We start from the raw sequence: 16,384 nt of genomic DNA on the forward strand, positions 1-16,384 counted from the left end.
GAGCCAGGCATGGACCATTTCCTGTGGTGAAAAACCCTGCTGTCTTGTACTACCTATCAAGAATAAAAATTAGATGCTACTTGAGGCCTCAACCTACTTCTTCTGTGCCAATTTCTAGATTAATCTTGCCACCTGCAGTGTGGGTGTATAAATGACACGAGGGGGACATTTTTTCTCTTATTTTTCATTTTTGCCACATAAATGGTGTGAAGTAATCATGTCATACTGTGCTGGTTTATGGCATTATATCATGTGATTGCCTTGCCTTTTGTGGCCTATTCAATGATACAAAATGCAGAACATTGGGGTTTGTTTTTTTTTTTTTAATAGAAAGGACAAAACCAATTGGTTTTGGCACCTGATGTCCACTAAAACATTTGTCTAAATGAGTCGCTATGTAGGTTGTATACCTGCTAAAAGAGCAAAGTTGGTTCTGTAATTCTGATAATGGGCATCTATGAATCACTATTTTTGAGCAATAAATACTGTAGCTAAGCGCTGGTGTTTTGGCTTCCCAGAAATCTCTCATTACAGCCTTTCTGTCCTCTGTCCTCCCTCCTTGTGTGATAACATTTCTTACAGAGTTACAGCTGAGTTTCTCCTTGGTCCTCTGTGCTATAAATAGCAAAAAAATAGTATAGGATCACTGCAGCTGCAGGGATTATTTTACTGAGTCTGTCTTCCCCTTGTACGTACGGGTGACTCCTCCCTCTGAAGCTATGAGTTTTCCATTTGGCATCGGTGGGAACAGACACCTCCTACAGTGAACAAGTTTGTGTTGTAAAACTTAATTCTGTGTCATATCCCCCCTTGTTTTATTTTTTTTTTGTTATTTTATATATATAGATAGATAGATAGATCTTTTGTAAGCTGGAAGGTTGCAAAGATGCTCTGAGAGTGCAACACGTGTAAAACTGGATCTTGAAGGTTAAATACTCATTACTTCTATGATGGAAGACTATCTCCAGATGGCGTTCAGACCTGCCTCTGCTTCTTTCTCCACTTTGGCTCATTGTGCATAGCAATGTTGAAATTTTAAAGCCTATTCTTGGGGACTGGGGGAAAATAACAAAGCCAAGATGTGTGGGAGGAGAGTGGCGTTTGTGTGTGTGTCATGATTTTTCTTGGTCTGTGGAAGTGTCTGTGGATGTTCATCATGCTGTTTGGAAAATAAAGCAGCACAGCCTTAAAACGTGACATTTGTAGAATAATTTGGTAAATGCTGATGATTTGGAAACCTCGTGTACTGCACTTTATCTCAAGTCTTCGTTTTAAGAGGATCTACTGACAAGTTGTGGTTGGAGGAGTCTGTGCAGAATTAGGTACAGTAATCTTATTAGGGAAATGGTGGAAGTTGTGTAGGTTTACTTCACTGTAATTAATTATGAAGCCAGAACAAAACTAAGTTTGTTTTTTATAATAGTATTGCCCACACATTTAAAAGTCATGGTTCTCTGTGTTAGCCTTTTGTTCTCTGATGCTGGCAGTGCTTTTAATGTTTTTTGATGTCTTGTGAGTACCAGCTTTCAGATGGGGTATTCTGCCTTTCTAGCTTTATGCCATCCTAATTGTTTCAAAATGTAGTCATTAAAAAAAAAAGTAAACATTATTGCTGGTGTTATTGCTAACGGCAAGAAATGCAAAAAAGGGGGACACATGTGGCAGTTCTATTTAAATAAAAGCTTATTTTCAGAAACAAAGGCTTATGGAGCAAAAGGGAGCTCTTAGTACCCCGAGCACGTTTGCTGTTACGGATGAACCCACAGCAATGGATGCTATCAAAGTTGTCATATTTTATTCATGAGTTGTGGTATGCTTGGGTGAAATAAGAAAAGCAATGCTCCAAATCATAATTATGGTGTAAAAAGATAAAACAGTTATTATTGTGACGTTTTTGAAAATTCTTAAATCTCTCAATTCATAAAACATTTGCAGAGAATGACTAAGTATGTTAGCTGTATTTATGATTCTTTTTTGGGGGGACACTTGGAACACTTTACAAATAGAATTTATACATATTTTGGGAGAATATATAAATATGTGCTTATATGTGTTCCAAGAAACAAAGACAACTAGAATATTGAATATAAACGTAATTGTAAAGAGGCTGACAGCAGAAATTATACTTCAGCAGGGAAGGGCTTTGACAAATGTATTATGCCTCATGTTATTATCATGCAGTTAATAAATAAAACAGACACCCAGGATTTAATTTGCTTTAGCAATAACATAGAAGTGATTTTTCTGAGGGAAAGAAAACAGAAGGGAGAATTAGTTCATGAAACACATTTGTTTAATGCTTGTGCAAATCGTATATAAAGAATAAAGAAAAAACATAAGATTTTAGTAATAAGTGAGCTAAATGCTTTAAAAGTAATTAAAAAACTATTTAGGGTGTCAAATCATTGGGAGTTTTTGAACCAAGAGAGCACTTCAGCATATGCTTACTTTGAACTTTACGGATAATTTAATTGCCTTTAGTTGGATTATTCATGTGATAAAAGGCTTTACTGGACTGGAAATTAAAACCTTTGTGTAGGTGTAGCCAGGTCTGTTAGCTGCCATAAGTTGCATTAGGCGTTGTAACCTCTCTCTGCAAGGGAATAAACTGAGTCAGAGGTTTCTGTTTTGCTGAAACTTCCTTGTTAATGAGCTATTTAAAACTGATATTTTGATTTACACATTTAAGAATGCAGGTTTTCCACCAGGAAGGCAAATTCTGGTTTCTGTGTGGCCTCGCTGAAGTTAGACTGGGATTTTTAACAGGTTCAAAACAATTTAGCCATTCAGGCTCTCTCCTGTTTCAGCGGGATCTGGGACTTAAAATTTCCTTGAAAATCCAGGTTATGCGTAACTTGTTGACTGTTTCTGTCTGATTCATGTTAAACGTAAGAATCTTAAAGCACTTCAGAAGTACTTGATGTTACTATTTATTTTTAATACTGTTGCTGTAAAGTATGAGCAGCATTTATTATTACCTGTAAGAAAGATGACTGCTAAATGAGACATCAGAATTATTACATATTGCTCAAAAATACAAATGGATCAATCTCTCTGTGCGCTTTATTGGAAAAGTTTAAATTTTGTTTCTAGATTACAAACGCACTAAGGGTTCTAGTGGGAGGAAGTAAGTCCAAACTATAGAGTTAGGAGTTATTTGCAAAACTTGGTTCTTGATGCTCTTCACCTTGTGGTACCTTCTTTGCTTAAGTTTCTTTTAAACAAATGCAGCTGAAGAACATGTTTTGTCAAGTTCAGTACATGTTACAATTTTTTAAAATAACTTCCAATTTTTTGGATCTGTGACTTTCAGCACACCTGAAAATGTTTTGTAGAAGAGGAGGAAAAAATTGCTTAGCTTGCTTTTGCATGAAGCCAGAACAGAAACAGTATTTTCGGGTGGCTCATTATTTTGTGTGACATTAGCATTTAACATAGACTAAAATAGATCCCTGAAGTGGACAGTACTCCTGCAAAATGGACGGCATATTGGTAATGATTCTTAGCAATTACTGCTTTTTCCCAACACTGCACACTTTGCCACTGGCTCTGTTCATGCATGACAGTGTTGCTAGTGTAGTCCATGCTCTTTCTGTTAAAATGTTACTATTTTCCAAATTTGCAGATATCAATCTTTATAGTCACAGTGATGCGATATCTTTTCCACTGTTTATCTGGATTAGATAAGGTCTTATAATCAGTGACTCCTGAACTAATTAACTAACAATGCATGTAATTTGATTAACTCTCATGATTTAAGAGCAGATTATGTGCTTTTAGTGGCAGTATAACTTCTGGAGCATTTCTACCAAGCATTTAATTTAAGGGATCATCCATTTGTAAATAGTCTTGGTTTTAGCACGAGTCTCTTGAGGAAACAACAGAGCCTCCTTCAGAAGGCGAGCCTGAGCTCAGTAGCAGCTTAAAATATTTCAAATAAGGAAAAGTGACTGCCTGAGTAACAACAGGTGATACGTAGTGCTCAGCAAGGCGAGCAGCGTTGTTCTCGGCAGGAAGCTTATTGCAAAGACGTTTGGAGCAAAATCAGAAAACTGGGCTAAGCCGTAACGGCCGAATGGTTTGAAGACGGTGTCAGTTGCTGCACTATATGTGTGCCCAGGCTTGCTGTTCATCCTTCTGCTGCTGGAGAGATGACTCCAGTGCTTTCCTTGGTTGTTCTGTCCATTTGGGTGGAAAAGACAAGGGCCCCGGAGACATGAAACCCATATGCAGCGAAAGAGGGGCAGTCTCTCAATGTAGTCTTTGCTACGGCTTTCTGCTTTTGTGCTTTCTCTGTCACCTAGGGCACGTTTTGCTGGCTGGGGCTTGAGAAACTTGGGCGGCCACCTTTTCTCTTGGCAGATCTAAATTTCCAAGTCTTGGACAATATCTGCTGCTCTGTTTGTTCCATGATACTCAATTTCCATGGTTCAGTTTGAAATGCTGATAAAGCAAACAAAGGACTTAGACTCTCGGACAACTACTTAATTAACATGAGTGTGGTCATTCTAGCTAGTGTTCAAGTCTGGCCAATTTTCAAGAAGTGAAGAGTCCGACATTAAGCCACTAAATCAACTAAATTATTGGTTGGGGAGAAACTGTGATTTGATAAATAGTCTCTGATTTCTTCAGTGACTCGAAATTCTGCTGTCCCTGGCATCTGGAGTTTTAGGATTGGGTTTGCAATAGCTTCCTGAAAGGAATGAAATATATATATATATATATATATATATATATAAAAAAAAAATTTAAATGCCAGATTAATTTTGTTAGGAGAGACCTAGTCATAAACTGCTTTACAAACATGTACATCAAAATGACAGCAATATATGAACACTTATTGCCAGGGTGGTTTTGCATCACGCAAAAGGAGAGTTTACATTGAATTATACTATTTTTCCACCTTCTCTAGCAGCACTGCTTTTGCTGTATAGTCATGGGAACTTACCTTTGTAACATTAGCTATTCACCCTGGTAATTGCTCCATCCTCTAATTTAATGAAAACCCATTAAACCGAAACAATAATTAAAATGAGACATCATCTCTGTAGGAGGTTTGCATATTAAAATCACCAAGCATTTCACTGCAGACAGATCTTATTCCTGAGAAACAGTGTTTGAAGCTACAGGTAAAAAGTGATTTATAATGAATAATCATAATTTAGAAAGCTGTGCTGTTGAACATGATTTCCTACTGTTTATTACTGACTCCGAGCGGAGCTAGCAAGGCAAAAGCATTAACAGTGTCTTTTTGTACATGTGAGAATACCTAGAAGCAAAGATGTGCCCTCTTTGGTCTTCCCTGATGGCATAGTTTTTAAGAGCAAGGCGAGGTGTTTTCACCCCTCTCTCTGGGTTGCTGGCAGGTGGTGGGACAGGTGGTGCTGGTCCCCACTGTTCCAGTGCAGGGTGCCCCAGAGAGCAGTGTGGTGCCTGCTCAGCACCTTAATGTAAACTTGCACTTATTTTTCCTTCGTAGTACCTCACAATTTGCTAAACCCCATGCTTTAGCCTGGCATGGAAGCAGTTGAGGCGAGTGACAGGCATGGTGAATGAATTTGGGTCTGTGCTTAGGGTGATGTCTAGGTATGCTGCTACTTGGCTGGTGGGTCTCTGCAACGTGGCGTGGGCTGTCTTGAGCCTTAGTGCCGATAGCTGAATTGAGGGATATACGTGGCTCTATGCCTATTCCTGTGACAAGAGCATGTTACGGTTTTTTTGTTTGCATATAAGGAGAAATTTGCGTGATTTTTCTCCCCATGGCTTAAAATAAAAAAATGGGTGCTATCTGCAGATAACTGCATTTTGCCCTTGCTAGGCAGGGAGGGACAGCTACCTGGGGTGTTTCCCTGCTTGGCAGTGAAATGACTTCTTTCTGGAGAAGATCTCCACGGTTGGTGTTAGCATTCTTCTGTGAACTTAGTGGGACCAAGGTACAGAAAGGAGTCTGTGCATTGGTTCCCACTTGGACTTGGAGGCTTTGATGAAGCACCTGCCTTCAGTGAGCAGAAGCGTTTTGTGAAACTGTTGTCTGTTTTCACCCTGAGCAACTGTTAGAAACTGTCTACACTGAGAGTTGCTAGTTTTGGATCCTCCTTCTACTCTTGGTTCCATTTTTGGAAAGCTGTTGACTTAAAATGGGGCACTGTGGGGTTTTTTATTGTTTTATTTTGTTTTTTTTAGTAGAGATTTCAGTTTTATTGGATTTTGCCCATAGCAAGGTAAAAGCCAATATACTGCAGGATTTGATTCTTTAATTGTAGTAGCTGCAATCCAGATTCTTGGTTGTTGCAGGGTTAAATTCTACTTGCTTGTCCAAAGTGACTGTGCAAAGGTTCTCCTGAAAGCATGTTGAAACAAATAGCTTTAAAATGATTGAAGGTACCAATAAAACAGTGTGTTTTGCAGTATGTTGCCTACCAAAGTAAGGAAGTAAAAGGTATTCAAGCAGGCTAGTGAATGATGAAACGTAATTGTTGCTTCAGAAAACATGAGTTGATTTAGAACTGAATTTTAGTATTTTTCTCTAATGGAAGCATCTATTAAAGAAAAATGATTTCCCAGATGGATTTGGATTCAGCTTGTAAAGAACTGGTGCACATTTTTCATTGCTTAAAATTCCAGCCCAAATGCTCACGTACTTCCCTTTGTACCATGGATTGTTAACACTGTCATCAAAGTTTGGCAAGAACTTTGTCTGCTTGTCTAGCACTATTCTTTTCTTTCTGTAACTAATTTTGTCTGCTTCTGCGTGGTGATAATTTTCTTATGCTGTTTCTAATGGAGCTGAAGCCAACTTCTCCCTATCTCTTTTTTGGGGCCTCTACTATGATCTGGGCTAGAAGTGGCAAAAGTCTGAGGTTTTAATTTTTAGTTGCCGGAGCTGGTGATGCATAAAGCAGTGGATCCACACAGGAAGATGTGACTTGAGGGCCTAAATCAGGTTTGTAAGGACTGATCCAATCCTGAGTTATTGCACTTTCTTAATTCCATTTGTCCTGTAGGGTGTGTACCGCAATACCTGTCCATTTCATACATACAAGGTAAAGCTTGCCCTGACATCATTGGCCCCAGTGCAGCGTTACCTTTCATCTGGACCGGTCTTATGAAACAAAAACAAACCCCTGCTAAAATAAAAACTTGAGACTTATTTTGAAGGTGCTGAAAGTGAGTAAAGTGAGTAAATGCAGTTGCAGGTAAGATACATCAAGGTGGCTGAGCGTGTAAGAGCTTGCTGTAGCTAGGCAGGGTGTTGTGGTCTTCCTTTGCAGATCCTGGCCAGAGTTCTGCCATGGCTGTTGATCCCCTGTGTGTGCATAGCCCTGGGTGCTGGTTCCTCTTGAAGCTCCTTTTGGCTTGGTTGGGCTGAATGGGCTCGTGTGGGGCGAGGCAGGCAGGAGAAGGCAAGGTGATGTCCCTGGGAATGGGGGAGGTGGCGCCAGGGAGGGAAATGAGGGATGACAAGTGCTCAATGGGTTTGGCTATCCTGGCAAACGGCATCATGGCTTTGTGTTTCGCACTTCTTCCTTGGACCTGAGGCTTAAAAAAAAGGAATTAAAATCAAGCAACAAATACTCTCTCTCTGACATAGACGTCTCTTCTGCTTCTCTGTTTTGCTGAAGGTAGAAAGTTACCTTTACTTGATGATGATCTGAGATGATTTGTATCTGTTGTACTCTTAAAATAACTGTGGATGCTTGCTTTTTTTGCTTGTTTTGTTTTAGCAACACTCTGGTATGCTTAAAAAAAACCCTCCAGACAGCCAGTATTTCAAATTAAGAAAATATAATCACATAGAAGGGCATATGAAAGTCATATCTATGTTTGTTTGTTTATTTATTTATTTTGCTGAGATTGCATTATCGTTCAAGCATGAAGTGATGTTTCACTGAAGATTACTGTATAAACCTATATTGTTCTGTATTATGTAGGAAATATGACATTTCATTATGAGCAGACAGTTATTTTTATAGAGAGCATAAAAAGTATTTTCCCTTTCAGGCACCTGTGGTGAGGGGGTGTATGTATTCTCAATTTTTCTTTTCTTGAAGTGTGAAAATCAACCTGAAAATAGAAAGCTCTTATTCTAAATGGATCGTACTCCCAGTTCATTTGTATGGCACTTTCTGCAGAAATCGAGCAAAACACAAACAGATGACATAGCAAGTAATCCCACAGCGTGAGGATGGGCACTGCGAGAGAGGTGCAGGGGGGCTGTCCTGTGGGGCACAGGAGCTGGGGTGATGCTGTGCCCACTGGGCTGTACCCTCGGAGAGGCCTCATGCAGCTCCTTCCCAGCAGTGGGGCTCCAGGTTGCGAGCCCAGGGCTGCACTCAGCATCCCGACAGGTTTGTCATCTCCATAATGCCAGGTTGTGTGCCCCCCCCAGATCCTCGTGAGCTTCGGTGGGCTCTTCAGCGCGTGAGTCCAGTCACTGGCTGTTGGGTGTCATTTGCCGTCTCACCGCGGAATTGCTGGGAATCTCCCCTTGTTATAGTTACTAAAGTTTAATTATGAAGAACATAATTTCTGTAGACATTTCTGCATCTGCAAGTATCTTTTCAGTTGTGTAGTGGTAGGGAATGTTCCTCGGCACTCGCAATGAATAGACCTACTCCAAATAAATAGCACTGTGCTTAGAAGTGTGTTCATTTTTAAAAGCCTAGTTACGTAACATCCTTTGTATGAATTACGCTAGAAAGGTGTTGCAAAGCAATATGTAAACGCTGTTTGTTATCTAGTAGTTTGAACCCAAGATTCTGGAATTTTATAATTTTGTTATCTATGGCATATCTTGATTTTAATCAACAGTGAATGAAAGGTGTTGCGTGTGGTTTTGCTGTGGTAGCAAGAGGTGGTAGAGTATAACACAATATTTCAGATTAGTTTTCTAACTTTGTTCATGATTCCAACTAAAGAATCCTATATTTTTGACTGTTTCGGTGGATAGATGGTGGGATGTGGCTTTATATCTGGGTCCCCCTATAATGAGAAAAATGTTGGACTTTGCAAGGCTTGACTGAAGTTTTAACATACGAGTTCCACTGACAGCACTGCCTATGCTTTTATATGAAAGAATTTTTGAAAAGTTTGATAAGTTGTATTTTATTTTTGTCAATTGTGACACTTTTAAGCAAAAAAATATAAATTGTGTAATATACTAAGGTTCTTAGCCTTCAAAACAAGGATAATTCTCTTCAGCTGTCAGCTCTTGGACATTTTATCTCTGAGTCTTACTTGTGCCTTGGAACTTAGTACCAGTGGATTGTCTGTCTGAGTAGATAGCAAACTGGGTATCGGAGAACTTACTGGTATATGGGACACATAGTTTTGTGTCTCCTCTGTCAGCTTTTTTTAGAATACTAGATAGTATTTATGACCAGTAATAACACCTGCTAGGTGAGGATAATGGTACAGATAATGAAATCTTATATATAAAGACAAAATCTGGTCTTCTCTGCTGGATTGTTTATTCTGCCATTCCCCTTTCTGATGGCAGTGGAAAGGATTTCTGTTCTTTGAAGCTTTACCCTCTGCTATGATAAAAGTTGTGTTGGACAGACAAATAGTTTGATGCTGTAAAGTAGGCATTGTATTTATTAGGTGAATTTGAGCCTCTGGCAAAGATTTTTAAATAATGACTAGTGATTTTTGATGTCTAATTTGCAGTACTTTTCAGAGTGCAAGTGTGTTAGGCATTCTGAGTGTGTAGGCTTATTTGGAGGGCTTTAAGCTGCACAGGAAAAATTGAGACACCCAATTACAAAACACGCTTGAATACTTTTTCGTTGGAGTTTAGTTTCAGTCCATGGCATTCCCTCAGTAGTTGCGTTTCTGAGTTTCAGGTTGTTTTTCAAGCCAGTTTCTCCTCTTTCTGCCTGCAAAGCCTCATTTAATGACACAATGTTGTTGGGTTTTTTGTTGTGGGTGGTTTTTTTTTTTTTTCCTGCAGTAAAATTCTGAATCGTAAATCTCATCACTCCTTTGTATGTTACAGCATTCATGCTGGGCCGGATTCTCAGGATTCAGTAGAGTTATATGGTTTTCTTCCAGCTGAGAATTTGTGCCGGCATTTCTGGCTTCAAAGTAAACCTTCCGAAAGGAAACGCACTGGGCTTCTAATTGGTTGTGACATCCAGGAACCGCAAGTGGCACAGGTCTTGCAAATGTGTGACAAAGGCTCAGCATGAGAGACATGGCAAGGAGTGGGAAGGTGAAATGCCATGATTTCTCCCTTTTGTCATTAATCTTCTTTCGGAGTGATGACATATTGTGAATAAAAGGATGAGATAAAAATGAATGTGGAGGGAGATGGCACATTCGAATCTTAGAAGATCAAATATGAGAAGGCATGCTGCCGCTTGGACATCAGCAGGATTAGCGAGACTGAAATATTTCTGGATTGGTCTGGTCAGACTGTAGTTTAATAAATGTTGTATGAGCTGTCACGCTTTGCTTGTTTAAACTGAGAAATCCCTGAAACGATAGTGGATTGCAGGCATGTCTTGTATTTATTTCTTGGGCAGAAGCACAGCCATATAGCATTATTAGCAATAATACATCTCTGCCTTACACACTGCAAGGACGGGTTTCCTCTGATGTACGAAGGAGAGGTGGTAACGGAGTCAGTGGTAAAAACTGAAATTGGAGCTTGGTGAATTGTGTTGGGAGAGGCAGTGCCTGAGATTTCTCAGAATTTAGGAGCCTATTTATCTGACTGCAGTACACCTTATTTACAGCAACTTAATCTGCTCACAGCAGACACAAATAGCTCAGCATGCCGTTAAAAATTCTGTCAGAAAATCAGTAGCTGACCAGTTGTGAACTTGTCAAAGTGACAAGTGGGCATGCTGACAGAGATGGCATTTGGGTTTTTTCATTGAACAAATGCAGTGGTGGAGCACGGTAGATGACTCTCAAAAATGAAAAATATTGATGGGAAAATGAAAAATGTAGTCTGAATCTTTCTGACTTAGCATTTTTACTGGACTGTTATTTCCTTTTTTTTTTTTTTTTTAAAAATAAAATTCTTAGATATAGAAAGAGAAATCCATGCAGCACCCCATGTGAGTGAGAAGTTGTTTCAGCTCTTCCGGAATAAGAGTGAGTTCACATTTCTGGCCACCCTGCAACAGAAGGCATCAACTTCTGGAGTTATACTGTCCATCCGAGAGTTGGAGCACAGGTAAGAGGAAATTGTTTCTCTCTTGTAGCAGTAGCAACAAAAAAAGATGCTGAGTGCTCAGTGGTCCATTTTGACAATGTGTTGAAACGGTAGATGTAAAATCTGACGTGTAAGTTAAAGCCTTTCTTTGTAGTTTGCATTTCTCTACTTTTTGCTGGTTGGTTTTTGTTATAGGAGGAATGCATTATTTATGTATCCTGGTCTGTAAAATACCTTAATTTAACTTAACCAGAAAGATCAAAACCAATGTAGTATAGACACAATGCACTTTGGAAGTTACAAACCTTGTAATGCAGTTTCCGTTGCTAGTTTATCATATGCGCTTTAGAGTTTGCTTTTTCATAAAAGTTAAACTTACATGTTTCCTGCTTCACTATGCTTTATAACATTTTAAAATAATATGTTTTGTTTTTTCTTTGGGATTCAGCAATTAAGCTATTAAAGCAATTAAGCTACTTGTGCTTCTGTATGGTGATGTGTATGCTTTCTTCCTGGCGTAAATACAGTATATTCTTATTTCGTGTGTGTGGTTTTTTTTTTTTCTTTTCCTCCTTCCTCCTTTTTTTTTTGTTATCAGTGTAGGAGGAAAAAGAGGTCTCTCTCATTAGCTATTATAGTGGCAGACGTCAGTTTATTAAAAACAAAAAGTGTACTTTGTGTTGTGGCCCATAATACGATTTCGATGATGTTTTGATGTTTCAGAGTGTGTCTTGCATTACATACTTTCCTACTTGTAACTTGTGAATGCTTTTTTCATAATTTCTTAGGGCTTGAAGGACCTTTGTATCTAGTCTGACTTTCTGTTATGATACAAATAATAGGACGTTCTTTGCTCCCATTTAAAATCTAATACCAGTCATTCTGCAGCATTTCTTCTAGGAAAAAAAATCCTATTGGTATTTAATTTTGTTAATCATGTACGTGATGCACAACCGTGCGCCCAATTTTCTTACCTTTTGTTGAGAAAGTATATGAAGGAGAAGGCAGTGGTTTTATTATGACCAAATCATCAATGATGGCTTTTGCCAGTGCAACAGCAGAGATGTCCGGACAAGGACTGCTAAGGGAAGGTCTCTGCTACTTCCTTATTCTATCATCGTAATTTTCTGTCACCTCTACTTTCTTATGGGTGTCTTTCTTTTATTTTATTCCTTCTTTCATTTTCCAGGCCATTGTCTCAATATGTAAGAATATTGTTTTACATTACCCAAGCATCCCTCCCTCCAGCTCTTCCTGTTTTCCATGTCTTGCTCCATCATTCCTTTTGCCATGACTTTTTAATTCCTCCAAGCTTTTTCAGGCCATTGCAGCTCTCTGAAGTCATGGTTAACAGGATCAGTTTGCCATGTTAAGGGATTTTTATTTATTTATTTTATTTTATTTGAGAAAAAGAACATTGAGGAGAGCCATTGACAGAGGAACATTGTGATGTGTGGGGACACATGCATGCGCTCAGCAAAATCCAAGGTCAAACTCTACGGGCAGCAATGATTATACAATGCAAGGCACGTGGATTTTTAGATATGGCCTCTTCTGAGTTTAGCTACTTAAGTCTTCTATCTTGACGGGCAGGGACAGAGGGTCGTAGAGAGATGAGCTATGCAGGAGTAATCTTGATTGAACAAAATGTGCTGCTGATGTCCTTCTTGGCACTAAGGTTATCTCTAGTATTCCAAATTAATAGTAATCTGTTTAAAAATATATATGTAGTTGAAGGATTAGGTAATAGACTCACTTAAACCTTCGTAGTTCTGTGTAGTAACTGAAGTAGTTTCAGTCTGTAGCTCGATGTAAGAGTGGAAACAGACATGTCCAGTGTTGCTAGTGACTGCTGTTACATTCTGAATGTCAGGTGCATTACTGCAATTATCCTTCTTTTCGGGACTCATTGTGTATCACTAAAAACAGGGTCACTGTTTGTTTCTCTAGTTTCTTAAGTTCCTACTTGGACCTTGATAAGGATAGTGCTTTCAAACCCATAAGCATGTGATGACAGAAGTTAATAAAGTAGATGACAGTGGGGAGGATACTTTTTAACACTGATGAAGAGTAGAGAGCAGAGATTTGGGGCGCTACTGAAGAGGACATTTATACATTATGATCAGCGTAATAGCAGAACTTTCAGCTTGATATTTTTTTGATGTTTCTCTAACTGCTCATGTGACTCGTTAGCTTTGTATGTGTACTGAAATGGGTGCAGGCCCTTGACATGCTGGGAAGCCTTTTTTGAATTGTTGCTCCTACTAAGCTTTTGATAATTATCATGGTTCTGTTCTGATGACATCCCGTTTTTTATCAAGCTTTTTTGAACCTTCTATGTGTCTGTGAAAATAGACAATGCAAAGAGAAGAGTAGGAAATATCGTTATGTTTCAGTATGATTAAAACCTATGGGAACAACTATAAGGGTACATTTATTACCTAACGAGTATAGTTTTTGACTATGGAAAAGCCAAGAACTCTTCCCTTAAGCACAAAATAGGATTTATTGTAGTTAAGGACATAATGTTTTTTAACTTATCAGCGTACCAAAAAGTGGCAAAATTAAAAGTTCAAGACTTCAGAACATGCAGGAGGTCACCACCACCTGAATAAAAGAAGCTGTGTTAGCTGTTGGTACCACAGTTCATATCTTTATGGGAGATGTCTTTTTTGTTGTGCACAGATTTAACAGTTGACAAATAGGTTTTATTGCATGCAACAAAAAGGTGTGTGTACATGTACACACACTCATATATATATATGCTAAGTTACATGTGCCAGCATAACAGCATAACTAATTCAAAAGCCAGTTTTGCATTATGTATGTAGTGGAGATGATCACCATAAGGTATAAGTGAAAACTTACAAGGTAGTAATACATAGAATGCTGGGTTTATGTTTAATTTCTCTAGTAAGATTTAGCAGGAGTTTATTTTCCATTAATAGCACTGAACTCTGAAACTAAGATATGTAGGATATTTTAGAAATAAGTAGGTAAATGGATCTTAAATCTTCAGAAATAACAGACAAAAATATAATAGACGAGGTATTAGAAGATGATGAATACAGCTTTCCTTGAAGTCAGTAATTCAGGTATGCTGGTTTGTTATACTAAATGGATATTTCACAACAATTAGAGATTTGCTGTTAATTTGTATCATCATTTGATGGACAGGATTTATACTAAAAATATGATAAATACATCTTTGTTAATATTTTATCTTGTTGAATCAGCTTAATGATGATAAAGACTTTGTTTTCATGATCCAAATGTATTAAAATACGCTTGGAAAATGGAAAGCTTAATTAACACAGATTAAGTCTAATTGAACTGTCTGATAGTAATGCAGACTGTGTACATAGTTATCTGGAATACAATGGTAAATCTGAAGAGTGTAATTTATTTTTCTAAATTATAGATAACAAAATGTAATATAGGATGGACAAACATGTTACTTGGGGACGCAGAACGTGGAAACTATTTTCTTTATTGGACAATTATGCTAGCCAGTTCTTCCTAGAAGATCTTTGTGAGCTATTTTGCTCACAACTTTTGACTCTTCAGACTACCAAAACGCTTGGAAAAGGCCATCAAGATATTTAAACTCTCACTCATGATGAATCTTTATTTCAACAGTGATTCAGCACAGTTTCATCCAGAGTTGTCTGCCTGCCTCTTGCCTGCTCTGGCCTTGCATGGTCCAAAGCCCAAGAAAATAAATTAGACTGAGTTAGCATTGTCTTTGTGCTGTTTACTCGCTGGGTTGGAGGTATATTGATGGTTCCTTCTCACTGCTGGCCAAGATCAGCATCTGGAGAAATCTATCAAGGATGTTCAGGTACCCAGGCTAGGGTTCTTTGAAATACTGGCTTTCACCAGAGGAGCTAACTGACTACTCTGAAGCACAACTTAAAAGCAACTGGCTGCTGTAATATTTTCTGTTCTTGTTGATGTGAAAATTTGCTCCCCCCTCCTCCCTGCTCCAAAGAAAAAAAAATTACCCGTAAACTCTTCCAGTACTTTGTCTATAAAAATAGTGAATTACAGTGAGTGGGAAAGGATTTGTGTACTTTGGAATGCATTCTAAGAGTTTTGGTGCTTGGAAACAATGGATAAAGCACCTGGAAAAGAATGGCGAGCATTCTTTTGGTGAGTGGTCACCCTGCTGACTAGCTTATAATGCTTTCAAATCATTTACTGCCCAAAATTTCAATAATGACCTTTTAATTGCTGGGGATTTTTTTGGAGGTAGCCACCGTAGAACCACTACTCATGTCTAAGCATTGTAGGCCTTAAGGTGTCAGGAAGTATTGAGTCCAGAATGATTTTACTGCTAATGTGCAAATCCGAACATCCTCAAATCAGACAAGTAGCACAAGTACACATCAGCTGGGATTCTGGTACTTAAAGGAAAGAAGAGGAAATTCAATCTTTACAGTACGTTACACATAAAGCAGCACCTGGCCTCTAAGCCGTCATCTGGCCATTACGTGGGAGGTAATAACTCTGGATCAGGTTTTCTTATCCTTCATCAGGCAAAATTCCCTTTGACTTTTTGAAAGTAACCTGCTGGGTATTTACTGGCTCTGTAACAAGCTGCCCTCCAAAGAAAGATTTTCTTCTTAACCATTGGTTTATTTTTGTGGAAAGCAGAGAAATTGCACACGGTAACGCAGAATATGCAAAACTAGACTAGTAAGCAGAGGGGCCGTTACCTATGAATTACCCGTAAGAAGCAGGATAATACCCTTATTGACCTTCTCCTCAAGGTTTCCTTATGTGCATTTTTCAAGGTCCCAGAGTCTTGTGTGCTATTTCCCCACACTGCCTTGCCTTCCCAAAGAAGTCTTTGTTTCTTTTGTTACTCATACTGGTTACTAAAGAGGCAGGATGAAAAAACTAACTGTTTTGTAAAATGCCAAGTTGCTTATTCTTATTCCTCCCTACTATTTTGTGTGTGTCCTGTGTCTGTCTTCTCTGTTTGCTCCATGTTTATTAGGACTAGCTTTCTATCCATGTGTTGTCATTCTTTCTGAAGAGTGTTTCAAAATGGGAGATCTCACCATGATAGACCTAGGGAGTGAGTCATAAGATTAATGTATCTAAGATTTTCTCAGAGGGAGCACTAAAAACTTTATTTTTTCTACATTTTCTGAGGTTTGGTGGTTTTTTGTGTGTGTGAGGTTTGTGTGTTGTGGGTTTTTGGTTGGTGGTTTT

The 16,384-nt window shown here is 38.6% G+C and overlaps 1 protein-coding gene across 2 annotated transcripts in view; it reads left to right on the forward strand.

Annotated features, from left to right (window-relative positions):
• Window positions 1-16,384, forward strand: part of NELL1 (neural EGFL like 1) — a 291,418-nt gene that overhangs the window by 14,618 nt on the left and 260,416 nt on the right. For both annotated transcript variants that reach the window (XM_054827828.1, XM_054827829.1), the window contains exon 3: window positions 11,035-11,185. In XM_054827828.1, the coding sequence (XP_054683803.1) occupies window positions 11,035-11,185 (151 nt within the window). The remainder of the gene's footprint in view (window positions 1-11,034; window positions 11,186-16,384) is intronic.

Source organism: Grus americana, chromosome 5, assembly GCF_028858705.1.
Source record: "Grus americana isolate bGruAme1 chromosome 5, bGruAme1.mat, whole genome shotgun sequence".
Taxonomy (NCBI): domain Eukaryota; kingdom Metazoa; phylum Chordata; class Aves; order Gruiformes; family Gruidae; genus Grus; species Grus americana.